The 25,200-nt window shown below is 62.1% G+C and overlaps 3 protein-coding genes across 6 annotated transcripts in view; 2 read left to right on the top strand and 1 right to left on the bottom strand.

Annotated features, from left to right (window-relative positions):
• Window positions 1–398: 398 nt before the first annotated feature.
• Window positions 399–6,774, top strand: TMEM150A (transmembrane protein 150A). 2 transcript variants are annotated; one of them, XM_030452926.1, is made up of 7 exons: window positions 399–524; window positions 1,762–1,809; window positions 4,111–4,182; window positions 4,322–4,389; window positions 4,481–4,608; window positions 4,980–5,079; window positions 5,716–6,774. In XM_030452926.1, the coding sequence occupies exons 1-7, from the start codon at window positions 445–447 to the stop codon at window positions 5,958–5,960; spliced, it is 741 nt and encodes a 246-aa protein (XP_030308786.1). In that variant the 5' UTR covers window positions 399–444; the 3' UTR covers window positions 5,961–6,774. The 2 variants fall into 2 exon arrangements, with proteins under 2 accessions (XP_030308786.1, XP_030308785.1); XM_030452925.1 differs by having other exon boundaries at window positions 4,902–5,079; window positions 5,716–6,770.
• Window positions 6,775–9,936: 3,162 nt separating this feature from the next.
• NFKB2 (nuclear factor kappa B subunit 2) lies at window positions 9,937–17,632 on the top strand. 3 transcript variants are annotated; one of them, XM_030452913.1, is made up of 23 exons: window positions 9,937–10,032; window positions 10,967–11,011; window positions 11,506–11,584; window positions 12,016–12,056; window positions 12,160–12,258; window positions 12,478–12,629; window positions 12,917–13,023; window positions 13,152–13,310; window positions 13,404–13,508; window positions 13,626–13,711; window positions 13,809–13,947; window positions 14,024–14,143; window positions 14,228–14,410; window positions 14,544–14,685; window positions 14,813–14,927; window positions 15,043–15,250; window positions 15,329–15,498; window positions 15,623–15,725; window positions 15,829–16,052; window positions 16,192–16,261; window positions 16,350–16,522; window positions 16,864–16,975; window positions 17,076–17,632. In XM_030452913.1, exons 1-23 carry the CDS (start codon window positions 9,988–9,990, stop codon window positions 17,192–17,194), a joined length of 2,796 nt encoding a protein of 931 aa, XP_030308773.1. In that variant the 5' UTR covers window positions 9,937–9,987; the 3' UTR covers window positions 17,195–17,632. The 3 variants fall into 3 exon arrangements, with proteins under 3 accessions (XP_030308773.1, XP_030308775.1, XP_030308772.1); XM_030452915.1 differs by having other exon boundaries at window positions 9,999–10,032; window positions 10,897–11,011; XM_030452912.1 differs by lacking the exon at window positions 9,937–10,032 and adding an exon at window positions 10,184–10,267.
• An 875-nt stretch (window positions 17,633–18,507) lies between these two features.
• Window positions 18,508–25,200, bottom strand: part of PSD (pleckstrin and Sec7 domain containing) — a 29,635-nt gene continuing 22,942 nt past the window's right edge. The window contains exons 10-16 of the mRNA XM_008504020.2: window positions 23,292–23,335; window positions 21,901–22,079; window positions 21,106–21,176; window positions 20,508–20,665; window positions 20,087–20,231; window positions 19,296–19,439; window positions 18,508–19,185 (exon numbers count right to left, since the gene is read on the bottom strand). Of these exons, the coding sequence (XP_008502242.2) occupies window positions 18,946–19,185; window positions 19,296–19,439; window positions 20,087–20,231; window positions 20,508–20,665; window positions 21,106–21,176; window positions 21,901–22,079; window positions 23,292–23,335 (981 nt within the window). The 3' untranslated portion in view covers window positions 18,508–18,945. The remainder of the gene's footprint in view (window positions 19,186–19,295; window positions 19,440–20,086; window positions 20,232–20,507; window positions 20,666–21,105; window positions 21,177–21,900; window positions 22,080–23,291; window positions 23,336–25,200) is intronic.

Genomic DNA, 25,200 nt, shown 5'->3' with positions numbered 1-25,200 from the left:
CAGCAGCCAGCAGCGGGGTGCCCGCCGAGCCCGGCCCCAGGCAGGGACGCGGGGAGGGAGGGAGGGCTGAGCCCACGGTCCTTCACCGTCGGAAGACGCTGGGACTGAGCAATCTCTGGGGTCCCGGCCCGGGCGGGTGTTGGGGGCACAGGGGGGGCTGGGAGGGGACGGGTGCCGCTCCCCAGTTTGGCCGTGGGGAAGGTTCGGCCGCTCCCCCCCCCGTGGGGAAGGTTCGGCCGCTCCCCCCGGGCCGGCACCGCCACGTGGCGCCCGGGGCCGCCCCCGCTCCCCCCGGACGGGGCGGGCTCTGCCCCTACAGCGGGACCCGCGGGGCGGGGCTGGGCTCTCCCGGCCCGGCCCGGCCCGGCTCGGCTCCACCCGGCAGCAGGAGGCAACGGGGAGGTTCCCCCCGGCGGCCCCGCTCGCCCCTGGCCCGGCGGGGGCATGCCCGGCCCCAGGATGCCGGCTTGGGGGATCCTGCCCGTCACCCTGCCCGCCTTCACCATCACCGGCATGTGGATCGTGTGAGTCCGGGACCAGCGGGACCGGGGCTGGGGGAGGCTGCGGGACCGGGTCCGTGGCGGGGGAGGGGGGGCTTTGCACTTGTGCGCACTCAGTTGTTCCCGCACCTCCCCGTCCCCGTTCGGTGGCAGGGGACAGCCCTGGGGTTGATGCCACCAGCCCCGGGCCTGCAGTGCCAGGGTTGGTGGCACATGGGCACCCGTCCCGGTCCCCGAGGGGGTGGGTGGGAGTGCCGGGAATGTTTGTGCCCTGTGCTGGGGCAGAGGCTGTGTCACCAGCCCGACCGGGGAGCTCAGGTGGTCGTTCACTCAGCCTTGAGGTTGCTCAGCCCACCAGCCCCCCCCGTGCAGGGATGGGTGGGGGGGCACTGGGTGGGGGGCTTTTACCCAAAGGTAGCCCAGCCGTAAGTGATGGGGACTCTTTGGGGTGTGGGATGGAGCAAACACATCCCATCCCACAGAGCTCACTTGGAGAGCTTCATTCCTGGGGTATCCCCATCCTCCTTCACAACAAAACCAAATTCTGACGCTGGTGCAGGGCACTCATGATCCAGATTTTCCCCCTGAACGCCTCACCAAAGCCTTGGCCATCTCCCGTGGGTGACCCTGGGGAGCAGATTCCCCTCCAGCTCAAAGCAGCACAGGTGGGAGATGCTGCTCGTGGCCCTCACAGCCCGAGATGCCCTGGGAGGGGGCATCCCAGGCCCTTTTCCTGGCACCAAACTCGTCCTGCCCGGGGGGACAGCGTGTTGGTCACCAGGGCAGTGGCAGATCCATGGGGAGGGGCTGGGTGACGGGTCCTGGGGGGGCCGGGTGATGCTGTTGGTGGGCAGCTCTGCCCTTTGCTTCCCCCAGAGCTGTCCTGTTCTTTGTCCTGGTGCCTCTCTCTCTGCCAGGACTGTCCTTTTCAGAGCTTGGCTCTTTGGGGTCCATCCCTGGCAGCTGAGGTGTTTTCTTACCTATTTTTAACCCGAGCTGTTTATGCAGAGATGCTGATGGGTGGGAGGGCTCCTCACTGCCCGGGGTGGGGTGGGCCATGGGGCTGAGACACCTCTGGAGCTGGTGAGATGGTGTCCTGAACCCTTTGTCATGCTGACCGCAGTGTAAACCTCCTGATGGAGCTGATCTGCCCAAAGCCAGGGCACCCACTGCTTTCCCAGACTCCTTCCAGCTGGGAGCAGGGATGCGGGGAGGTGGGTGGCTGTGGGAATCCCTGTTGTGGTCTCTCTCTCTCCTCCAGGTATGCCATGGCACTCTCCAACAACCACATCTGCCCCGTGCACAACTGGTAAGGCCTGAGGATGGGGGTGGGTCCTTCACCAAGGGCTGGCTCAGTTACAGACCCTGCTAATGTCAAACCCCCTTCCAGACCCATCTCGTTTTCACTGTGCAGTGTCCTGACAGCCCACGGGGAACTGAGGACCCCCTGCACCATCCCCCTGCTGAAAGGAGGGGCAGAGCCCTCTGCTCACTGCCCCATCCCATCAGGAAAGGTCCCAGGCTCCAGTCTCAGGCTGGCCTGGAAGAATCACAGAATCATAGCATGGTTTGGGTTGGAAGGCCCCTAAAGGCTCAGCTCACATCACCCCCTGCATGGGCAGGGACACCTCCCACCAGCCTGAGTTGCTCCAAGCCCCAGGAAGGGGGCTGAGGTGGTAGAGAGCATTGAGTGGGGCACAGAGCCAGCTTCTCCTCTGGGAGGTATGGTGCTGGGGTGCAGTCACCCGAGGGCTGTGCTTCTCCTGCCCCACCAGTGGCTTTGGGGAGCAGAGCTGCTTGGGGGTTCAAGGAGCAGGACTATTGAAAGCTACCCTCCCTTCCTCCTCCTTTCCCTCCTTTCCTTCCTCCTTCCCTCCTCCTTCCCTCCCTCCTTCCCTTTCCCTCCTTCCCTTTCCCTCCTTCCCTTTCCCTCCTTTCTTTCCTCCTTTCCTCCCTCCTTTCCTCCCTCCTTCCCTCTCTTCTTCCCTCTCTCCTTCCCTCTCTCCTTCCCTCCCTCCTTTCCTCTCCCTTTTCCTCCCTCCTTCCCTCCCTCCTTCCCTTTCCCTCCTTCCCTTTCCCTCCTTCCCTTTCCCTCCTTCCCTTTCCCTCCTTTCCTCCCTCCTTTCCTCGCTCCTTTCCTCCCTTCTTCCTTCCCTCCTTTCCTCTCCCTTTTCCTCCCTCTCCACCCTGTCCCACCGGTGGTTACAGCTCGGGTGAACGCTCCAGCCCTGCTGCAAGCCGGGACAGGGAGGGAGGGAGAAGGAGGCCATGGAAAAAAAACAACCAAACAAAACAAACAAACAAAAAAAACCAACCCAAAAAACCCACAGCGTGGCGAAAGTATTAAAATAAGTGGTCAGTCAATTACAGAGGCCCCTGTGTCTCCATGGAAAAGGCTGAAGCTTGCTTGCTGGAGGCTAAATCTGGCAGTGCCCGGGGGATGGGATGGCCCCGTGGCACCCGGCCACCCCGCGGGCAGCGCTGCCCTGGGATGAGGGACCCGGGAGAGGCGAGGGCTGGGAAAACAGCTCTGTGTGCTGGCTTGGCTGTGTCTTCTGCAGGGGTTCTGGCTTCTTGTGTCTCCTTAAAAATCCGTCCAGAATATTCCACGTTAGTTTAATTCTTGCCGGAGTGTTTGAAGAAGAAGAAGAGGAGGGGAGAGGGGGGAGAAAAAAACCAACCCCGCTGCCATTTCCTGCCTGATGGCTGCTTCTGCCCTGGGAAGAATGTGTGTGCCGAGCTGTCTCCACAACACAGACAGCCCTTAATGATGAATAATGCTTCCCAGCCTCGAGCTGCTTGCTTTAAACAAAATAATACTACTTAAAAAAACACAAAAAACAACAACAAAACCAAAACCTCCCAAACCAAACACAGCCCCACGAGCAACCCTTGAGGAGGCTGTGGGGCTCCACGCCTCACTGGGGTTTGGTGGCTGGAAAACAAAGCCACCAGTAAATGCGGAGGCTGAAAAAACACCCAGCCCAGCCCTCTCCTGAAAGGCCCTTTTAACCCTGTGCTTGCTGAGCGGGGAATGTGGAGATGGCTGCAGGGGCACAGGAAGGTCTGGGGCTGAGAAGAGCTCTGGGTCCCCCGGGGGCTGCTCAGGGGGTCCCGGAGGAATGTGCTGGGGCTGTGCCGGGCTCCGGGGGGGTCAGGCTGGGGACTTGCTGCTGTGGTGTCCCCCTAGGTGGGGTGGCACTGCTCCGGGGTGTTCACGGCCGGGCGTTCCCATCCCATTCCCGCCAGTCCCGTGCCTGCAAGCCCGGAGCTGCCAGCGGCTGCCTGCCCGGTTCCGCCCACCCCACACCTGGCATCTGGGTTTTCCTGCTCCTGCCCGGAGCACGGGGCTGCGGAGACCCCCATGCACAGCACCCCGGCCCCGCTGTGGCCTCTCCCTGGCAGGCAGGGCCTGGGGTGGGCAGCAGAGGCAGCAGGCAGGGGACAGACTGTGGGTGATGCTCCCAGGGGACCCTCTGGATGCTTGTCCCCAGGGTGCAGGCACCTCCCCTGTCCTCGCTCTGCTGCCCTTGCAGGGGCAGGGGGCAGGAGGCAGGAGGGTCCCGGGCAGCAGCAAGGCTCTCCCAGCCCTTCCCTTCCTTTCCCGTAGGAATTACAACCAATCCTGCGGGGTTGATGGCCCTGGTTCCTGCTGCACACTGGACCACATCCCCCTGGTCAGGTGAGGAGCTGCAGGGGGGATGTTATGGGTCAGAGCTGCTCTGAGATCCCCCCGGGATAACCCAGGAGTGTGTCCTGGGGAGCGGGCTAAGGGCTGCCCCCCGGTGCCCCCCTGCTGAGGGCTGTCCTTGTCCCTACAGCAAGTGTGGCACCCTGCCCCCCGAGAGCTGCTTCTTCAGCCTCATCTGCAGCCTGGGCTCCTTCATGGGTAAGTGCCCGGGGCAGGGTGCCCGGGGTGGGGGGTTTAGGGGAGGTGTGGGGTGGGCAGTGTGCGATGGGGCTGTGCTTCCCCCCCGCAGTCATCCTGGTGGGGCTGCTGCGCTACGCCCACCTCCTGGAGCGCCTGGGACCCTCCCTCCTCAACACCCTGGGGCTGGCCACCGGCTGGGTCTGTGCTGCTGGCCTCACCATGGTCGGCAACTTCCAGGTAAGGCTCAGGGGGTCCCTGGGGATGGGGAAGAGGGGAAGGGGCCGTGACTGGAGCTGGGGCGGTGTTTGGCGGGGTAGGATTTGGAGTGGTGGCTTTGCTTTGGGTGAGGGGAACAGAAGCGCTTTGAGATCCCGGCAGCAGCAGCCACTGGTGGGGCCAAATCCATCATTTGGCCAGGAGCTGGGCTGGGGGTGGGCTGCCCGTACCCACCCCTGGCACTGCCCAAACCCACCCCCCAGCACTGCCCGGACCCACCCCCAGGGCAGGTTCTGAAGGTCTCTCCTCCCCAGGTGGATCATGCCAAGGTGCTTCACTACATTGGGGCAGGGGTGGCCTTTCCCACCAGCATGTTGTTCCTGCTCCTGCAGTCCGTCCTCACCTACCGCATGGCCAGAACCCGTGGGCAGTACTGGACCGGACACTTGCGGAGCATCCTCACCACCGTGGCCTTCATCACCCTCGTCTTCAGTATCCTTATGGAGGGGGACAGGACTGGTGCCCAGGACTGGTGGGACAAGGGCAGTGAGCAGAGAGCTCTGACCCACACAGCTCCCCTCCCTTTGGCACTGCCAGACCTTGGCAGAAAGACAGAGTGCTGCTGGAGGCTTCTCCTGGAGGCTGGGTGATGTACCTGCCTTCTCCCCTCACCCGGGGTGGCTCTGGTTTCCCTAGAGATCCCAGAGGGGATGGGAGAAGCATCAAGAAACTGTGGCAGTGGTATGGCCTGGAGCAGAGGCAGCAGGACCTCTCTCTGTGGTGCATCATGAGGAGGATCAGCAGGGTTTGAGGGATGTGGGGAGGGTGAGGCAGGTGGGTACCTGGCTTTCCCTGAGAGCTGCAGCTTGAGTCTCCCTCACCCCCTCCTCTTCAGTGAATCCCTGCCTGGCATCAGTCCCGTGGCTGACTGAGGCTTGTTTGGGAACGTGTGGCACCACCTCACCTGTGCCAGGGCCCTCCTGGGGCTGGGGGAAGCACGGGGGGGTTCCCTGCTTGCAGGGGTGATTGATGGTGTGTCTGCTGCAGAGGAGGGCTGCTCACAGCCACCCCAGTGGCAGTGGGGTGTTTGGGGTCTGGCTGTGCTTTCCTTGACAGGGATGCCCTCAGGTGGTGTGTTCTTCATCCAGGAGAGCTTTGTGCTGCAGCATGTGGCTGCCCTCTGCGAGTGGGTGTTCATCATCGACGTCCTGGTCTTCTATGGCACCTTCACCTTTGAGTTTGGGGCCATCTCCACAGACACCTTTCTGGTCCTGCTGAAAGCCAGCCGGGCCCCCAAAAGTTACAAAGGGGAGAGCAGCGTGTCCAGCACAGCCCACATCCACAGCCTGGCCGAGGGCCTGGCCATGGCCTGACCCCCTTTTTGGGGGTGGCCTCAAGACTCAGGGTGGGGACCCCAAAATCAGGCTCTGCCAGCGACTCCTCCTGAGCCCCGAATGTCTTTGAGATCCTGGCTGCTTCTGGGGGGGTCTCTGTGGCCTCCTGGTGGGAGCTCCTCGGGGGTCTGTCCCTGCCTGCATGCCCCAGGGGGGTCTCGGATGTGGGGGGGAAGGGCAGGTAGTGCCTTGTGCTGCTGCAGGCTGATGGGGGGGACTATACTGGCCCCCCCAGCCAGGGCTCTGGCTGCTCGGGGCTTTCCGTGCCTCCGTGTCCAAGACTTCCCACATTTTTTCCAGCTTGGAGGAGGAGATTGCTGAGCTGGGTTTCACCTCCAGGGCCGCAGCCTTCCCTTGCTGGCTGTCAGTCAGCTGGGTCAGGAGGTGGATTTTACCCCCACATCAGGGATGTCCTGCAGGGATGGTGCCTTCAGAGGGGTGGATGTCCCCTGCAGGGCTGTCCCCCCAAGCAGCCTCTCTGCCCCAGCCTTATCTCCCCGTTCTGCTGGGACCCCCAAATCCCTTCCTGTCTGTTCACCCCCAGCCTGGGGTGGCCCTGGTGGGGCTGAGAAGAGGGAGTGTGGAGGGTGAGGAATGTGTGTGTGTGTGAGTGTATATGCAGATTTACTTTATATATATATATATATATACATGCATATATGTATATGAATTTTCCCTTGTCCCTGCAGAGGGGCGTTTGCTGCTGTGGTGTGTGTTGATCAGGTCAGGCTGCCTGGTTTGCCCACCCTGTCCCATAAACCCACCAGTATATGTAGTTGGAAGAGGAGCATTTCTGACTTTTATATCTAATATATGTTTAAATATATATATATATATACACATACATATGTATATATATATATATATATTAAAAAAAAGAGAGAACAGTGAATTTACAATAATAAAAGTGAAAACCAGCAGAAGGTGAGGCAGAGCCTCCTTCCCGGCAGTGCTGGGGTGGTGACTGGGTCCAAAGGGATGGGGACAGGGGGGTCCCAGGGGACACAGTTCCCGGAGGACTCCCCCAGGCTCACGGCAGGGGATCGCTGTCCCCCGGGGTGCAGCAGCCTGGAGAGCCCGTCCCGTCGGGGGAGTCCCCCTTCCTCCCCCCCCTCCTCGACTCTGTCCCGGGCGGGACAGGGCCGGTCCCGGGAAGCCCCGGGAGGCGGAGCTGGGCCGGGACTTTCCCGGGGCCGCGGTCGGGGCGAAGCGGCGGCACTGGGGCTGAAGGTAAGCGGAGCCGGGCCGGGGGGTGTAGTCGGAGCGGGCCGGGGGATGGCTCCGGTTCCCCGGGGCCGAGCAGAGGGCAGGGCTGTCTGCATCGGTGGGGAGAGCCCGAAGAGCCCTGTGCTCAGCCCCGCTCGGAGGGGACCCCCGGGGGATGCTGAGCCCGGCGGCTGAGCCCCTCTGCTCTCGCCATGTGGGCGCTGGGGTGATGGGTGCGAAGGGATCCAGATTCCCAGTGGAAAGGGAGCTGGACTGGTCCAGAGGTTTCTTCAGTGTCAGAGCTGCCCGGCCCATGCTCGCAGCTAGCTCCGGGTCTGGCTGGGAGAGGGGATGCTGGGGAGATAGAGGCTGGAGAGAGATGATCTGCCTTGGCGAGGGGAGGAGAAAGCAAGTCCTGGCGGTCGTGCTGACCCCCGCGTCCCTGCCAGCGGGGAAATCGCTGATTTTTCCTGTTTCCGTGTTGCCGGTTACAGAACTGCCCCGTCCCACTGCTCTGCCTCCGCTGCTCCTCCCCGCCTGTCCCTGAGCAGGGCTGCACCCCCCGGGGCTGGCTCTGCCCCAAAAGGAGCTGCGAGTGCTCCGGGGGGCAGTGGTACCACAGGCAGAGGGGAAACGGGGAGAGAGAGACAGCGGAGCCCCGGCGGGCACCGGGAGGAGTTTTCTGAGGGCGTACGGATCTGCAAACGGGAGCCGAGGGTTGGTAACTCAACAGCAAAGCAGGAGGTGCACAGGCCCTAGAGGAGAAAGCCAGAAGATCAGTGGGTGGCTGGGGTTTGCCAAAACCAACTCGTTAGCCACAATGGGACCCGGGGCATTGTATGCAGAGAGATCTGAATGGCTTTGGTGTGAGAGGAGGGGCTGCCTTGGTCGCTTTTTAGGGAGAAGGGATTTCTCTCTTCCATGCACACCGGTCAAGAAGGGTCCCCGTTATGGGGGGTTTGCAGGAAGGGTCTCAGAATAAAGTACCTGTGAATGCTGTGCAGGAGGCAGCCTCTTGCCAGTACCTGTTGGGATTCCTGGGATGGAGCAGAGCACAGGATCTGTGCAGAAAGCCAGGTCAGGTATCCAGGGCCCTCATTTCCAGGCAGGGCCAGGCCCCTGGGAAACTAAATACGCAGGGAATAAGCAGCCAGCTGGGTGGCTGGAAGATGTCAGCTGTGCAGCAGGGCAGCTGGGAGCAGAGCAGCACTCATGCTGCCTCCCGGAGCACCTTTTCCCCTGGCTGCTAAAGAGACAGACAGACAGACCTTTCCCTCTGGCCTGCAGGGCATCAGCTCTTCGAGTCATCTGGCTGTCATGGGAGGAAGGAAAATAGCACCTGCATTAGTGGGTCACGTTCAAGGAGCTGCAGGCATGGAAGAATGGCTCTAACTCACACTGCTTGCCAGCAGCTGGCCCGTGATTGAAGCAGTCTGGCTGGCACAGGGAGGCTGTGCAGGGGCAGGGAGCTGGAACTGCTGCTTCCCCCATGCCCCAGCAATCCCTGGAGAATCGATCCTGAGCCTCAGGAAGGTCTGAAGATAGGGAAGGGTCAGTAAAGTGGGGCTGTGGTGGCTGTGGAAGCCCAGGCTCCAGGTGTGGTGGGTACCACGGAGCAGAGGACGGTACTGCTGGCAGGAGGGGGAGGTGGTTCCCCTCCTGGGATGTGAGGGGAAACCCGGAGGTCCAAAAGGCACAGCTGCAGCACTTGCCCCAAGAGCAGGTCTGAGGTTGCTCTTCCAGGAACAAGGAAGCGTGTGACAATGCTCCAGCTGGGTTGGGTGAGCAAGGTGGGCTTCCCCCAAGGTGCAGGGCCACAGCCTCCCCAGCCAGCCAGAGCTGCAGGGGCTGGGGAGAGGCAGGCACGACCCCACGGTGCTCCTTAGTCATTCTGTTTGCTGCAACAAGTGGAAGTGTCCGGGGCAGTGCTGACTGAGCTGTGAAAACCCCTCCAGAGGGGATGGAGCTGATTACACAGGGGAAGGGGAGCTTTTCTGGTCAAGGGGCACAAGACTGTTCTTCTCCAGTGTCTTTGGGCCTGGGCTCCCCTTTCCTCACCTCTCTGGGAAACCTGTGCCAGCAGATGAGGTGGCTGGATGGTGGTGGCAGGGTGAGGCTCTCTACAGGTTATCGAGGGCTCGTGTCTGTGCTTCCAGGCTTTTGGAAGCCCCTGCAGAACAGCAGGAGGAAGGTCCCACTTGTCTCTGTGCTGCTGGATCTCCACTTTTTCCCTCCTTGCAACCCCACTGCAGCTGCAGTGTAAATCCTGGTGTAAATCCCACAGGCAGGGTGGGCAGGGGTTGCCAGGGCTTGGGTGGGGAAAGCCTCAGGCTTGGGGGCCCAGGGCAGCCCCTTTGGAAGACTTGAGTGGCTGGAAAAATCTCCCTGAAAAGGTGCTTTTCATCTTCTGAAGAATATGAGTCACACGCAGGTTGAACAATCCCCTTCCTTCCCCTCTTCTCCCACACACCCAAAATCCCCTGAACGGGACCTGCAGCAACCACTGATTCAGAAATTCATGGTATGAGGGACTCAGACACTGTGCTGTGGTGTGTGGGGGTTTTCTCTTTTTCTTTCTTTTTTACTTTTTTTTTTTTTTTTTTTTTTTTTTTTTTTTTTTTTTTTTTTTTTTTTTCCCCCATAGCTTAGTGAGGAGAAGAAATGTGGAGCACGAGGGTGTTCCTGTAGGCTCTGCTCTGATCCTGACCCTTTGCTGGAAGTCTCTGGTGGTTTCCTGTGGTCGGGCAGACCTTGACCCGGGTCAGCTCCAGGGCTGTGGTAGGCAACAGTCCCCGTGGCCATGCTGGGGCTGGATGGGTTGCTGAGACCAGCCTCTTCCTCCCCGGTGAGTAGGAGGCTGTGAGCACTCTGGGTGGGGGGGAAGGGGCCCGGGTTCCTCAGTGGGGTTGGTGGGGAGTGGGCGGCACCGCCAGCCAGGGCTGCGGGAGATGCTTCCAAGGAGGTTGCTGATGCTCCTGCTTTGAAACCAGCTGCTTCCTAGCGGGAAAGAGGGAATGGGAACACGGATGGCAAATGTCTCCCTCGGGCCAGCTCCGCAGGAAGGATGCAGGGGTTGCTGTGTAAGTGGAAACCGAGGCATGGGGGGAGCAGGAGGGCAGAACTTCTGGGGGTCTGCCAAGGGGGTGCCATGTGCCTGCTTTGGTCTGCAGCATCCTGGAGATGCCACGGGGGAGACACCGGGCTTTGGGGCAGCACCTTGGGGCTGTTTTGAGTCCAGGGGAGCTTGGAGGAGAGTGGCATCATCAAAGTGGGATGATGCTGTCTGGGGACCCGTGAGACCCCAGGGGCTGCCGCGGGGTTTTTCGGCAGTGTGCCGGAGGGGTTCAGCCCTGATGCTCCGCGGTGACACCGGGTCGGCGGGAATGCTGCCCGGAGCGGGGCAGGCGGCTGGGAACAGTGGGGACAAAAGCCCCTCGGTAGTCCCGGGGTGGGGAAATGGGGGTGAGAGCAGCCGGGGGAGGCGGGCGGGCGGGCAGCAGCCGTCGGGATTTCCAACCCGCCCCAAACCCATAAACTCCGAGGAGTGACAGCCTGTCCCACCGCCCCCGGGACAGCCAAGCGGACCGAACCTCCCGCTGGCAGCCGGGCCGCTGGGAGCTGCGGGGCCGTACCGAGCCGTGCCCCGTTGCGGGGCGGGGCGGTGGGTGACGCGGTGTCCCGTCATTTCCCGGCTCGGCGGGGTTTCTAGGGACTTTCCGGAGCGGCGGTGCCTTCCTGCCCCCGCCGGTCCCCAAGTCACCCCCGCGCTCTCCCCGCAGCCCGGCGGCCGGCCCCGCGCAGACATGGACGAGCAGTTCCAGCCCGTGAGTGTTGGAGGGAGCGGACCGGACCGGAGCAGACCGGGGTTTTGGGCGGGAGGTTCTGTCTGACCCCGGCCCCGCGGCTGGGCTGGGGGCAGCGGCTGACCCCGGGCAGGGTGGGAGCCGGGGTCTGCGGGTGCCCCCGTCGTGGGCAATGAGGGGTCTGAAGGTGCCACTGGTGTGGGAGGTGTGGGGGGGGTCTGCGTCCACCCCTAGGGTGGGAAATAAGGGGGGTTGGTGCCAGCCTCCAGGGTGGAACATGGGGGAGGCTGTGTCTGTCCCCAGGGTGGGCAAGGAGAGGGTCTGCACCTGCCGGCCTTGCTTCCCCAGGAGGGGCGAGGGGTGCCTGTGCCCCCCGCCCCCTTCAAGGTGGTCACTGGGGGTCTGTGCCAGGCTGCTTCCCCTCTCCCAGAGTGGGGATGGGGACTGTGCCTGTGCCCCAGGGCAGTCGGGGGTCCCAACCCCAGCACACCCATCACACTCGGCTTCCCTCCCAGTGCCTGGATGGGCTTGACTACGATGACTTCAATTTTGGTCCCCACATGGTGGAGCAGAAGGAGCCCCTGATGGAGACAGGTAAGGGTCCTCGTGGCTGTGCCCTCCTGGGGGTCCCGGGCTGCAGGGGGGTTTTCCATCAGACTGAGTCACGCCTCATGGTTCCCAGCAGCCCCACGGGCTGTGTCCCCACTGTGGGCTGGCTGGGAATCCCTGCCCCATGCCACCAAGATGGGGACTCCCTCTGTCTGGCTGTGCTGCCTAGCCTACCGGGGACCTGAGGTTGGGCCATGCTCCCCCAAGTGCCAGAGCATCCTCTGGCCCTGCCCTCTCCCTGCAGCTCCTGGCTGGGCTCTGACAGCAGCCCCACGGGGGAGCCCACAGGGGTCACCTCACCTTCAGCACCATCCCCATACCTCCAGCATCCTTACTGGGAGCACACACTTTGGTTTATCCCGTGTCTCTCACCCATCCCTTGGTTACCCCACATTTCTCTCCTCTCTGCTCTCCAGTGGAAGGTCCCTACCTTGTCATCATCGAGCAGCCAAAGCAGGTAAGGATGTCACCCGGGTAAGGGCAGGTGTAGCTGTCACCTTGTGTTTGCCTGGGGCCAGGCTTGGGCTACCCTTGGCCGTGCTCCTCTCTTTGCCCTGCAGCGGGGGTTCCGGTTTCGGTACGGCTGTGAGGGCCCTTCCCACGGGGGGCTGCCCGGAGCATCCAGTGAGAAGGGGCGCAAGACCTATCCCACAGTCAAGGTGAGCACTGCCCTGGGAAGGGGACAGGGAAACACCCTCAGCTGCTGTGCACGGGCACCAGGAGGTGCCTGGAAGGAAAGGTGTGACGTGTCTTGAGCATCTCCTGGTGCAGGAGGTGTGTGTGTAGGGGGGGCTGTGGGGAGGACAAGTTGGGTTTGGGGAAGGTCCTGCAGGTTCCTGGGGTATTGTCCCTGACTCTCATCTCCTTTCTTCCCTCAGATCTGCAACTACAATGGGATGGCCCGGATCGAGGTGGACCTGGTGACACACAGTGACCCTCCCCGCGTGCACGCCCACAGCCTGGTGGGCAAGCAGTGCAACGAGGCTGGCAACTGCGTGGCCATTGTGGGACCCAAGGACATGACAGCTCAGTATGTGCAGGAGACCCGGGGTGGCCTTTTGTCCACCTGGGGTGGTGGCTGGAGGGGGGCTGGCTGGCTGCAGCTTTTCAGGGTGGAGAGAAGAGGGGGATTAGTGCATCAGGGAGCTGGGTTTGCTGGATGGGGCCAGGAGTGGGACCTAGACAAGGTCATTGGTACCTCTGACCCCTGAGCATTGCGCTCAGCTCCTTTCCTGGCCATGGCAGCCCCCATGTCCCCTGGACCAGCTGCTCCCAGCCCTGGTCCTCTCAGATCCCAGCGGAACACCTCTTCTCCAGGTTCAGCAACCTGGGTGTGCTCCACGTCACCAAGAAGAACATGATGGAGATCATGAAGGAGAAGCTGAAGCAGCAGAAGATGCGCAATAGGAGCCATCATCTGACAGGTGAGGGCGGCCCAGGGGGCTGGGTGGCACTCGGAGCCCTGCAGGGTGGCACTGTGGTGGCCGGGAGGAACAGACAGGGAGCCCCATCCCCTCACCAAGCCTGGTGTTGTTTTTCCCTGCTCTGGCAGAAGTGGAGCTGCGCGAGATCGAGCTGGAGGCGAAGGAGCTGAAGAAGGTGATGGACCTGAGCATCGTGCGGTTGCGCTTCACCGCCTACCTCCGGGACAGCAGCGGGAACTTCACCCTGGCCCTCCAGCCCGTCATCTCCGACCCCATCCACGACAGCAGTGAGCGTGGGGAGGGCCCAGGGAAGAGCAGGGTGAGGAGGTGAGGGATGCTCCCTCTGCCACGGCGTCTCCCAACTCCTCCTCACCCCGCAGAGTCCCCTGGAGCTTCCAACCTGAAGATCTCCCGGATGGACAAGACGGCCGGCTCCGTGCGAGGAGGGGACGAGGTCTACTTGCTGTGTGACAAAGTGCAGAAAGGTAAAAGCCATTCCCTCCAGCCAGAACCTTCCGGAGGGGCTGTGGCAGGTGATACCTGGGGCCCCTGTCCCCAGGTGTCCCCAGACAGGAGGTGCCAGGTGCCCCTTCTCTGCCCAGATGATATCGAGGTGCGTTTCTATGAGGACGATGAGAACGGCTGGCAGGCTTTCGGGGACTTCTCCCCCACCGACGTGCACAAGCAGGTACAGGGGAGGTGGGCGGGTGCTCTTTGGGGTGGGGGAGCCCCATCCCTGTCTCCGGGGAAGAGCAGAGCCCCACATCCCTCTGTCCTGCCCCCAGTACGCCATCGTCTTCCGCACTCCCCCCTACCACAAGCCCAAGATCGACCGCCCCGTCACCGTCTTCCTGCAGCTGAAGCGGAAGCGGGGGGGAGATGTGAGTGACCCCAAGCAGTTCACCTACTACCCCGTGGTGGAAGGTGAGACCCCCGCCCCGGGCAGGCTGGTATGCCCCCTGCCTCCAGGCCTGCCCCTCACCCTGCTCTCTCCCCACAGATAAGGAAGAGGTGGAGAGGAAGCGCAAGAAAGTCCTGCCTCAGTTTCCCCAGCACTTTGGTGGGGGCTCGCACATGGGAGGTGCCGGTGGGGGGGCCGGGGGCTTTGGCTCTGGAGGAGGTGAGTGGGGACTCCTCTTCCCTCTCCCAGCTCAGGTGGGCTCTCTGCTCCCTTCCAGCCTCACCCGTCCCCCTTGCTTCTCAGGTGGCAGCCTCAGCTTCCCCTACTCCCCCGGGCTGGCCTACAACAGCATCTACTCACCTGGTCCCCACCCCGTGGGGGGCTACCAGGGGGGTGTCCAGATGAAGGGCCCCGAGGCAGAGGGGTCCGGGAACGAGGGGCAGAGCCCCCCAGAGAGCACAAACTGCAAGGAGCTGCAGCAGCACGGTGAGCCAAGCTGGGGACACCACTTGGGAGGGGGGACAAGGGTCTGGGACCTTTTGGGGAACACTCTCCTCTGCGCCCAGGGTGGGTGGATGGGGCTGGTGGCCCTGGAGGTGACATCCTGCCCTGTCCCCAGCCCAGCTCTGCCAGCTGTGGATGCTGGCACTGGCACATGGCAATGCCCACGCCCTGCTGGACTACTCGGTGACCGCTGACCCCCGTGTGCTGCTGGCTGTCCAGAGGCACCTGGCTGCAACACAGGACGAGAATGGGGACACGTGAGCACACGGGTGGTTTGGGGGGGGGGTGTGTCAGGAAGATCTGTTGGCCCCCAGAGCCACCGTGGGGCAATGGAGGTGAAAGGACCCGGAGCTGAGCCAGGGGCTGTCTCTCCTCTCTCCACAGCCCTTTGCACCTCGCTATTATCCACGAGCAGACAGCTGTGATCAAGCAGCTGATCGAGGTCATTGCCAGCATCCCCAGCCAGCAGATCATCAACATCTCCAACAACCTGCAGCAGGTACCTGGCTTCCTGGGACAGCCATCCCTCCTCTGCCCGGGGCTGGCTCCGTGGGGCTGAGCAGGGGGTGGTGCAGCTCCCGGGGTGCAGCTGAGGGGTTGCTGCTGTCCCATAGACACCACTGCACCTGGCGGTCATCACCAAGCAGCCCCAAGTGGTCCAGCTCCTGCTGCAAGCCCACGCTGACCCCACCTTACTGGACCGCTACGGGAATTCCCTGCTGCACCTGGCCCTGCAGGCTGGGGACGAGGAGGTGCTGAGGACACTGCTGTCACACCTGGGCTCTGCTGCTCCCTACCTGCTCCGCCTGCCCAATTTCCACGGTGAGTGGGGCAGGGAGGCCGTGGTGTGTTTGTGGGCTGGGCTGCTTGGGGGTTGCTGATCCTCTGCCCCTGCTGCAGGGCTCCTGCCCGTGCACTTGGCCGTGAAGGCAAAGAGCTTGTCCTGCCTGGAGCTGCTGGTGAGGAAGGGAGCGGATGTGAACGCGGTGGAGAGGCAGGGAGGGAGGACCCCCCTTCACCTGGCCGTGGAGATGGAGAACCTCAACATGGCCACCCATCTGGTGAAGAAGGTACGAGGGGGGGGTGGGAATGTGCTGTTGTGGGATGGGATGGGATGGGGTGGGAATGCCCTGTGATGAGCCCCAGGAGGAGAGCAGGCAGCCCATCCTCACAGCTTTGTGCTTTTATCTGCAGCTGGGAGCAGATGTCAACAGCCGAACCTTTGCTGGGAACACCCCCCTGCACCTGGCTGCTGGGCTGGGCTGCCCCACCCTCACCAAACTGCTCCTCAAAGCCGGTAAGGTGCTAACCCTAACCCCAGCGAGCAGCCCCCAGTCCCCCCTGCCCTGCCCTGCCCTGCCCTGCCCTGCTGGGGGGCTCAATCCACCCTTCCCTGACAGGGGCAGACGTGCTGTGTGAGAACGACGAGCCCATCAGCCCGTCCTCCTCGGAGGCCAGCAGTGACACGGACGCTGACTGTGAGGAGCAGGAGGTGGCGATGGAGCTGGGGGGATCACCCATGGCCGTGGAGCCCTGCAGTGACCCCCAGCCCCCTGCCCTGGGGCAGGCAGAGCACCGGCAGCGCCGCTGCCACCTGCCCCTGGACCTGACGCAGAGCCAGAAGGTGTGGGGGGGGTCAGAGCCCCGGGAGTGTTCCTGCAGGGATGGGACATGGCTCCGGGAGCTGCTCCCTCATGCCAGGGGGAGCCAGGGGGGTGTCAGATGGTGATTTGGGGGATGCTGATGTTCGTGCACGTCTGCAGGTGCGGGAGATCCTGCTGCAGGCATCCCAGCATCGTCCTGAGGCTGAGCTGCCTGCTGCCCCCCAGCCAGGTCAGCAGCCCCTCTCCCCCCGAGCAGCCTCCATACAGGACCCTCCCGGGGTGGGCAGCAGATGATGGGGACACCTCTCTCCCTGCAGGGAAGGTCCTGTCGCTGGACACTGAGGCACTGCAGGGGCTGGAGCAGCTGCTGAACCAGGACTGCAGTGGGTCGGACTGGATCGAGCTGGCCAAACGCCTGGGGCTCTGCAGCCTGGTGGAGACCTATAAGGCCACCCCCTCACCCAGCCTCAGCCTCCTGCGCAGTTACGAGGTCAGTGCCCAGCGGGGGTGTCCCTGTCCCCACTGTCTGCCCCTCTGGTGGCCAGCCCCGTAGTGGGAGGGCAAGGAGAAACAGTTTCGAACTTGAAGAGGGGAGATTTAGGTTGGACAATAGGAAGAAATTCTTTAATTTGAGGGTGGTGCACTCAGATGCACTGCGTTTGAGGGTCCCACTCACTGGAAGTGTCCAAGGTCAGGTTGGGTGGGGCATGGGGGCAACCTGGTGTAGTGGAAGGTGTCCCTGCCCACGCAGGGGGAGTTGGATCTTGATAATCTTTAAGGTCCCTTCCAACCCCAACCATTCCCTGACTCTACGAACCCTGCTGCCCACAGCTGGCGGGGGGCAGCCTGGGGGGGCTGCTGGAGGCACTGGACTCCATGGGGCTGCGCAACGCCGTCAGGATGCTCCACAAAACCGAGGCGCTGGAGAAGCTGCAGAGCACAGGTAGAGGGAGAGGGGGGTGTGGGGAGGGTGAGGGTGTCCCTGCTGACCCCAGCCCCCCCAGGACCCCCCCTGCTGACAGCAGCCGGGACTTGCTTTGCAGAGCTGAAGGAAGACAGTGCCTACGGCAGCCAGTCGGTGGAGGAGGGGCAGGTGCCCACCACGCTGGCCCTGAAGCCGGGGGGCGAGCTGCCCCACAGCCAGCAGCCACAGGTGCACTGAGGGGGGGGCTGCACCGACCCCCACCCTGCCCTGCCCACCCAAGTGCCTTCCAGACTTAGGGCCCAGCTGCCTGGACTCAGGGGAGCGGGATGCAGCTGGCTCCTGCCCCTCTCTGCTCTTATTTAATTCTGAATAAAGGGACACGGATTCCCTTTGCCTTTGCCTGCCTCTCTCCAGCCCCAGCCTCGAGTGGAGGGGGGGACTGGGGGGGGCACTAGCCCGGAGGCCAGCAGCAAGAAGGCAGCCCCGGGCCCTCCTCAGCATCCCTCCCTCTGTGCTGGGGCTGACCCCGGCTGTGGGGGAGAAACCACAGTGCACACAAGAAGTGAAGAGCAAGTTTTTACTTCATTAACTGAGAAGAGACGAAGCTGTACAAATATTTTTTCTCCCCCCCTCCCCTGCCCCCCAAAACCGCTGGGGGCAAGGGTGGGTTGTTGGTTTGGGGTTGTTTTGTTTGTTTGTTTGTTTTTGGAGGTTTTTTTTTCTTCTTCTTTTTTTTTTCTTTTTTTTTTTTTGCAATAGACTCAAAAGAGCAGAATAAAAAGTTTGACACATTCGCAAAGTCAGTGCTGAAACTATCCGGGGGGGTCCCAGGCAGCTGAGAACAGTGTGTGTGTGTATGAGTGTGTGTGTGTAAGAGTGATTGTGTGTGTGTGTGTGTGTGTGTGTGTGTGACAGCCCCAGCCTGCAGCCCTTCTCCAGTCCCCAAACACCCTGGGGAATTCCTGCATCCACCCTCCACCAGAACTGTGTCCCCACAGACTGGGGGGGGTCCCAGCCAGCTCTGCCTTCAGGGTGTCACCACCCCGCTGGTCCTGCTCACACCCAGGAGGTGCAAAGGGGCCCTTGAAGCACCAATGGCTCAGCCACGAGTGCAGCAATGGGTGCTGGCACCCCAAGGGTGCCTCCTTGGTGCTGGTGGCTGTGGGGCTGTCTCTCTCCCAAGGGTCACACACAGGAGCCCGTGCTCAGTTTGCTGCAAGGGCAGGAGGAGCTGGGGCTCCCCGAGTCCACCTAAAAACCTCCTCCCCCCCCTTCCAGAGTGCCTACAGGACATGGCTGGGTTTGTTGGTTTTTGTTTGTTTGTTTTTGCTTTTTTCAAACAGTTCCCCCAAAGCATCAAAAGTATCTCCCCCCACCCCCCATCCCCAGAAAAAAAAACTGAACAGAAAACCCCTCCCTGGTGGTCAGCTCAATCTGGTACTAAAAAGTGCAAAACTGTATCACAAAAAACTGTTCAAAAGTTGTAAGAAAGCAGGGAGGGTGCAGGGCTGGTGGGGAGGGGCACTCCAGCCACCAACCCCAAGAGAGGGGACAGGTCAGAGCTGTCCCCTTCCCACGTGCCCCCCCCATGGCATGACAGAGCTGGAGGAGAAGCGGCTGCTGCCTTCGCTTTGCTGCATTTTTGTCTCTCTCTCTCTTTTTTTTTTTTTTTTTCTTAAACCACTGGAGGATGGAGCCCCATGGCTTGTCCCCAGGGTAGGGGGACAGGGTCCTGCAGCCAAGCACAGCACAAGGAGGGTCTGGACAAAGTCCTGCTGTGTCCCAGCCGTGCAGGCAGCTCCCACCGGCAAGGACCGTCCCGCTCTGAGCCGGAGGGGCTGCAGCCCTGCCTGGATGGGCTTGGGGGGGAAGAGCTCTCAGCCCCCCAACTCCTGCCGCAGAAGGAGGGGCTCATGCAGGGTCTGGTGGCCCCATCCCGGGCTCCAGGGGGGCAGGAACGGAGCTGCAGCAGGGAATGCTGCCCCTGCTCACGCCTTCTGGGGCTGTGCGGGGGGCTGGCGGCCGGCGCGCTCCGAGACGTTGCGCTTCACTTTGGTGGCCGTGCTGGGGGGCTCTGCGTTGAGGGAGGGGCTGGAGTGGGATTTCTTCAGGCCCTCATCCTCCCCTCCAGCCGCCTCGAAGAGGGTGGACTCAAAGGCTGCCAGGTCCTCGGAACCAGCCTTGAGCTTGGCCCGCAGCAGCATGGCGTAGGTGCCGTAGCGGGATTTCTGTGGGGACAGAGCAGCAGAGAGGGGTCAGAGAGATGATGGGGATGGAAGGGGAGGGGGTGTCCCCTCACAGGGTGGGACCAGTGGACAGAGGGATTGTCCCAGCTCACCTCAAACTCCAGGTATTCCTCCTTCTGCTTCAGCTCCTCATACTCCTTGCCCTTCACCTTCTTCTCAGGCAGCGAGGAGCGATGCTCCAGCAGCTCTGCTGACATCGACTTGAACTTGGTCTCGTGGCTCTTCACCTGCTCCTCCTGGGGAAGGGTGGCACCACGTCAAGAGCCCTGCTCTGCCCTCTGCTCTGTCCCCCTCCCCACTGGAAAGAGCCAGCCAGGGCCAGAACATGTTTTTCCCCTCCATAGTGCAGCCAGGATCTCAGCTTCTGCTCCTGGGTTTGTTGTTTTGTTGCATTTGTGTTGGCTTTTTGGGTTTTGTGGGGTTTTTTTTTTTTCAAATGGCAGACAAAAGCACAGGCTCTTGGGGGCAATCGGCTCCTGCCTTGTGGGGTGCTGGCTGCAGCCTTAAGGCAGAAGAAATTAATCCCCTCAAAAACTAGGCTGTTTGGTTTGTTGGTTTTTTTTTAATCCTTTTCCTCTGTGAATAACTGCCCTGGCACGCACAAGTGCCAGCTAATCCCCCTGCCTGCTCCCCTTTCAAGCTCCTGCTCCTGGCAGGACCATGCAAGCTGTGGTGAGGGACTATGTGCTCCTTCCCTGTCTGACTCCATCCCCTGTCTCCCATCCCCACCCCTCTCTGCCCACTCCCAACCTCAGCATCCCCCTCACTCTGCATCTCCCCATCCCCAAACGCCACGGGTGTCACTCCGCAGGGCACAGTGACCCCGGCAGCCCCAGGAGGCTCTGTCCCACTGTCCCACTCTCCCAGTTCCATCAGGGCCCACCTGGGACAGCCTGGTGCAGGAGCTGGGCAGCAGCGGGCGGCTGAACTTCTTCTGGGAGCCGATGGCAGCGGGGAAAGGGGGAGCAGAGAACATGGCTGCAACCACGTTGATGCGCGTGATCCACGAGTGCATCTGCTCAGGGTTCCTGGGAGAGAGGACAAAACACAGCTGTGATCCAAGGGACACTGCCCCTGTCACGGGCAGAGAGAGCTGCCCTGCAGGTGACAGACAGCTCTGCCTCTGGACAGTACCACCCAAGTGGCTCTTGGGACACCCAGAGCCCAGCAGGGTGGGAAGAAGAGGAGCTGGGAAGGATGACACCAGGTCCCTGTCCTTCCAGAAGTGGCCAGGATGGGAGAGAGCAATGTGGGCCCAAGCCCCATCCCACCCTGTGCCCCAAGCAGTGGTTCTGGGGACTCACTGTGCTTGGAAGAGGAAGACCCTCCAGTCAGCTGTCCTGAGGTAGAAGACGTTGGGTCTCTTGCTGTAGTCAGATGCCTGTGTGGCCAGCGAGTGGTGGATGCTGATGGCATTCTTCAGCTCCTCCTCTGCCAGTGCCTTCCCTGGCTTGTACTCCTCCTGCAAACCATGGGCACTTCAGAGCCAGCTGGGGGATGCACCCACCATGAGCCAGCTCCACTGGACTGCAGGAGAGTGGTTGCAGTGGTGGGACTTGGACATCATCCTCCACCAAGCTGGCTCTGCCTCCAGCTGGTACTATACCCATGGGGAGAGGCTGCAGAATGTGGGTGCATGGGTTTGGCAACAGCAGGGTGGCTGCTCCCCACCACCCCACAGCTGGGTGGCTGCAGGAGACCCATGTCACCTCCGCCCAGGGCTGGCAGGCACTTTCACCACCCAGTCTGAGCCCAAGGAGACTGGGAACAGAGCTGCCACTGGGTCCTTAAGCTGGTGCTGAGTGTGGTTAGGTCAGGCTTGGGGATGCCATGCACTGGAACCCCTCTCCTGCTGCTGGGAGATGATCCCTCTGCCCCCCTGAGTGCCCCGGTGCTGCCTACCTTCTGCAGGTAGAGAATCATCCCCTTCAGGATGGCGTGGAAGGGCTTCCAGCCCCGCTTCCCTCGGGGTGCTGCCAGGGAGGAGAGAGCAGCCCAGACATCAGCCCCAGCGCCCAGCAGGAGAAAGACACCCCCCTCCCTGCATCCTCCCCCCAGCCACGGCTCACGTCACCCACCCCGGGGACAGGCAGCACGCCAGGACTGTCCCTGCACACCTGAGCCCGTGCTGGCCCCGTGGCTGGCAGATGGTGCTGCTGCAGGGGGCTGCCTGCTCCTCCTGGGCCCCACACCCCTGAGCTCCCCACCTCACCCCCGCTTGCCCTCTCTGCTGCCTCCCTGCTCAGGGATGGGGATGAGGAGGAGGTGGTGCTGCCCACCAGGTGATGCTGGCGCTGGGGGGAGGCTGCCTCTAATCAGATCAAGGCAGCATTAGAGGCCAGGGCTTAGAGGGGATTTGATGGTGGGAAGGGTGAACGTGACCGGCAGCGCCCTACCAGCTGCAGCCCGCTGGGCACATTGTTTGTCACACCACAGGACACCTTCCTTCACCCCTGCCACGCTGTGGTAAGGTTCATCCTCCAGGGAGACCACCTCACCTCCCTGCCTGCCCCCCTTCCCAGCCCTGCTGCTGGGGGTGGGTGGGCAGGGGGGCACAGGCAGCAGACAGGGGTGCTGATGCTAGGGGCTGGTACGATGTGAGTCAGACATCACGTAGTGACTCCTGCCCTGCTCCCCAGTGGGTTTCTGGGGCATTCTCACACCCTCCCTGCCCCCCCGTGCCCCTCAGGCACCCACTTTTCTTGCAGTCGGGATCGGCGTGGATCTTGCGCACTAACAGTCCGTGCTTGTAGGTGGCAATGCTGGAATCCTGGGAGAAGTCCAGAAAGGGGTTACTGCAGCTGCTGATGCGCTTGATGGACTTTGGGTTGGGGTCTGCCAGCTCCGAGAGGGACTTCCTCAGCTCCTCCTCATCTCTGCCAGGCACAGAATTGGGTGGGGAAAGGGCTTGTCACTTTGCACGGGGAGGGCAAACACCAAGCTGCCCACCTGCCAGCACCACTTTTAGGTCTGGCTTCTGACAAGGGGGGGCAGGAGCAGCAGCCCGTGCTGAGCAGTCTCACACAGCCTCTGGAGAGCACCCCAAACCCAGCCATGCTTCTGTGCCCCTGCCCCTCTAGGCAGCTGTGGTGCTTCCAAGCCCCTCAAAAGACAAAGCACGGAGGTGTCTGCTGCCAGCTCAGGGTGAGGGCCCTCTCCCAGGGAGGGAGCAGCTTTTTTGGACAGGGCTGATGCCCTCTGAGCTGATGAGCCATGGAGGAGCAGCACCCTGGGGTTTGGCACTGCTGCTATCCCCCAGCCCGTGGTGTATGGGCTCACAGGTCCCCCCAGCTGGCAGGAGGCAGGGTTTAGAAGGGAAACCCCCCCAGAGAGAGCCTCAGGCTGTGGTCCCCATGCCTGCAGGTCAGCAGCCAGACTATGGGGCTCAGAGCCACCAGCAAAGGGGTGTCAGGGGCAGCAGCAGCAGCTTGGGGCAGGAGCACTCGTGAGCAGGAGGCAGGAAGCCAAACCAGCAGGAGGGGACAGGCCCCCAAATGCACTCTCCCTCAAGGTCACAGCCCCTGGTGCTGCAGGCAGGCTGCACCGGTGCTGCCCCTGCCCCCACCTCCCCTCTTACCCGGCAGGAAGATGTGGGAGCCCGGAGCTGGTGCCTCCCCCCTCCCTCGGCCCCGCTTGCTGCTAATTAAACCCCTCAGCATCTGCCTGCGTCTCCATGGCAGCAGCCCGGGCGCAGAGGCTCCGCGCTGGCGGTACCGCCCGGGCTGATTAATCCCCGCAGCGCCCGCGCTGCCGCTCCTGCTGCTGGAGATGGCAGCTGTGGGCGAGGGTGCGGGCACCCTGCGGGGACCCGGCATAGCCACCCCACCCCCGGGACCTGCCCACCCCCACCCTGACACGGACACGGAGCCACAACAAAGCGGGGACCTGGCCTGGGGCTGCCCCTCCCCAGGGAGGGGACCCCGGGCACCCCCATCCCACCCTGTCTCCTCGCAGCCCTGCAGCACCATGGCTGATGGGCTGGTGGGGGAGGGTGACAGGGGTGAGGACCCCTCCCCAGTGGCAGCAGGGTGGTCCCACTGCCCACCCTGTGCCAGGCAGAAGCATCCCCAGGAGGGACAGGTACTCACATGGCCCACTGCAGCTTCTCGTTCTTGATGGAGCCATAGAGAGCCTGTGGAGAGAAGAGCAAGGGGTGAGCAGGAAAGTGGGACCAGGCCAGGGAACAGAGGGGCCACACCAGGCCAGATGAGGGGCACTGGAGGTTAAGGCAACCCCAGGAGAGTTCCTGATGGTCCAGCCCTGTTGTGGCTCAGCCAGCTGCCTGACCTTGTTTTGGGGCTGCAGACACTTTCTCCCTTGCACCATGGGACCTGCAGCCCTGCACACACCTGGGGCACAGTGCTGGGGATGGCTCTGTCTGTCTCACCTCTCCTGCCCTCCCTCCCTCCTTCTCTTCCCATGCCAGGACATGGCATTAGCAGCATGATGATGAGGCACACCAAACATCCCCAAGGTGCTGGGAAAGCTGCTTCTCCCCCTCTGCAGGGTGTCCCAGGCTGGACAGGAGGCCTGGGCTGCAGGATAGCAAACCTTCAGGCTGCACTTGGATGGTGCCTGCACCCTGCTCAGTGCGACTTCAGCCTGACACAGCAGCTCCATGCTAGGGCACACCACAGACAGACATCCCTGCTGTCACTCCTTGTTCTGGCTGGCAGGGGCAGCCTCCTGGCATCACCCAGTACTCCCCAGCGCTGTGATACTCCTGTGGGAGGCTGCCCAGGAGCATGCTTAGGCTTCAGGAGAGACTTCAGCAGGGTACTAGGTCTGGATTTGCAGACACCAGCATGCTGTCGTTCATGAGGCCCCATGGCTGGTTGAGGCATGATGGGTGTTTGCCTGATGCTGGGCTGCTCTGTTTGGGGTAGCTTTGGTCTGTCCCTAGCACCCTGCCCTCCCTGCCAGCCCAACCATCACCAAGTTGAACAACGAGGGACCTGCTGCCCTGCATCTCAGCACAGGGCCAGGCTAACCCTGTCTGCAGCCTGATGCTCCCAAGCATTCATCTGGTCTGAGCTGGGTGCAAGCCAGAGGCACTCAGCAGGACTCTGCAGCCAGGGAGGCTCTGGAGAGGGATTCAACACAGGGCTCACAGAAGGAACAAGATCTGGAAGGCATCATCCTCAAAGGGAAAGATAATCAAGCTTTGCACAGGCTGTTCAGGCAGCTGTCAGCATCCATCACTGCAGGGCTGGAGAGTGCTGCTGAGAGATCTTGCTGGTGGCTGAGAAGTGTGCAAGGGCCCGGGAAAGCCAGCCAGGAGATGGGCCCCAGGGCTGTGTGGGGAAGGAGGGACATCCAGCTCTCCCCCCAGAGCAGCAGCAGCCGGGACGGAGCCGGGACACGGGGAGCTGGGACACGGGGAGCCGGGACACGGCTCCTCCCGCACCTCCCTCTCGGGGAAAGGCTGGAGCAGCACCAGCTCCTTCCTCAGAGGAGGAGGAGGAGGAGGAGAGGGATTGCCTTGGTTTAGCAGCTGGGAAGTGGGAATTGCTGGTCTCCTGGGAAGGCAGGAGATCCCGTGGAGGGGGGATGGCCTTGGCACCCAAGAGATGAGATGCCAGAGCCAGAGGAGTGGAATGCTGGGGTGTGAGCAGTGGGTGCCCGATGGCAGAGAGAGGAACACGAGTTGAAAGCAGACCTAGAGAAGAAGCCAGTGGGGGGAAAAACCCAACACAAAGTCCTGCAGAGTATAACCCGGGAGAGAAGCAGGCATCTTCACCAGGAGCAACGTGGATAAGGAATCACCAGAGGAAACAGAAGGGAAGGGATCTTACTCACTGCTGGGGACACAGCTGAGATGCTGAGAACCAACAAAAAGGAAACTGGAAAATTGGCAGAGAGGTGGGGACTGGGAACTGCAGAAAAGCCCTTCTGAAAGAAAAGGCAGACGGGATGCATGGCTTGGCTTCCACCTGGCTGAGTGGTGATACAGAGAGGGGTGGGCTCTGTGTCCCAAGGCAGGGAGACACGAGCTGG

The sequence above is a fragment of the Calypte anna genome, chromosome 6, assembly GCF_003957555.1.
Source record: "Calypte anna isolate BGI_N300 chromosome 6, bCalAnn1_v1.p, whole genome shotgun sequence".
Taxonomy (NCBI): Eukaryota; Metazoa; Chordata; class Aves; order Apodiformes; family Trochilidae; genus Calypte; species Calypte anna.
Note: the sequence above shows the minus strand (reverse complement) of the source record. Positions and strands in the feature narration are given on the sequence as shown.

Bases quoted from the DNA above. Each gene is read 5' to 3' on its own strand.
- TMEM150A (XM_030452925.1), top strand. From the start codon at position 445: ATGCCCGGCCCCAGGATGCCGGCTTGGGGGATCCTGCCCGTCACCCTG. The intron at 4,183-4,321 runs GTGAGGAGCTGC...TTGTCCCTACAG, and splicing joins GACCACATCCCCCTGGTCAG to CAAGTGTGGCACCCTGCCCC. The intron at 4,390-4,480 runs GTAAGTGCCCGG...TCCCCCCCGCAG, and splicing joins CAGCCTGGGCTCCTTCATGG to TCATCCTGGTGGGGCTGCTG.
- NFKB2 (XM_030452912.1), top strand. From the start codon at position 10,202: ATGGGAACACGGATGGCAAATGTCTCCCTCGGGCCAGCTCCGCAGGAA. The intron at 10,268-10,966 runs GTAAGTGGAAAC...CTCTCCCCGCAG, and splicing joins AAGGATGCAGGGGTTGCTGT to CCCGGCGGCCGGCCCCGCGC. The intron at 13,948-14,023 runs GTGAGACCCCCG...CTCTCCCCACAG, and splicing joins CTACTACCCCGTGGTGGAAG to ATAAGGAAGAGGTGGAGAGG.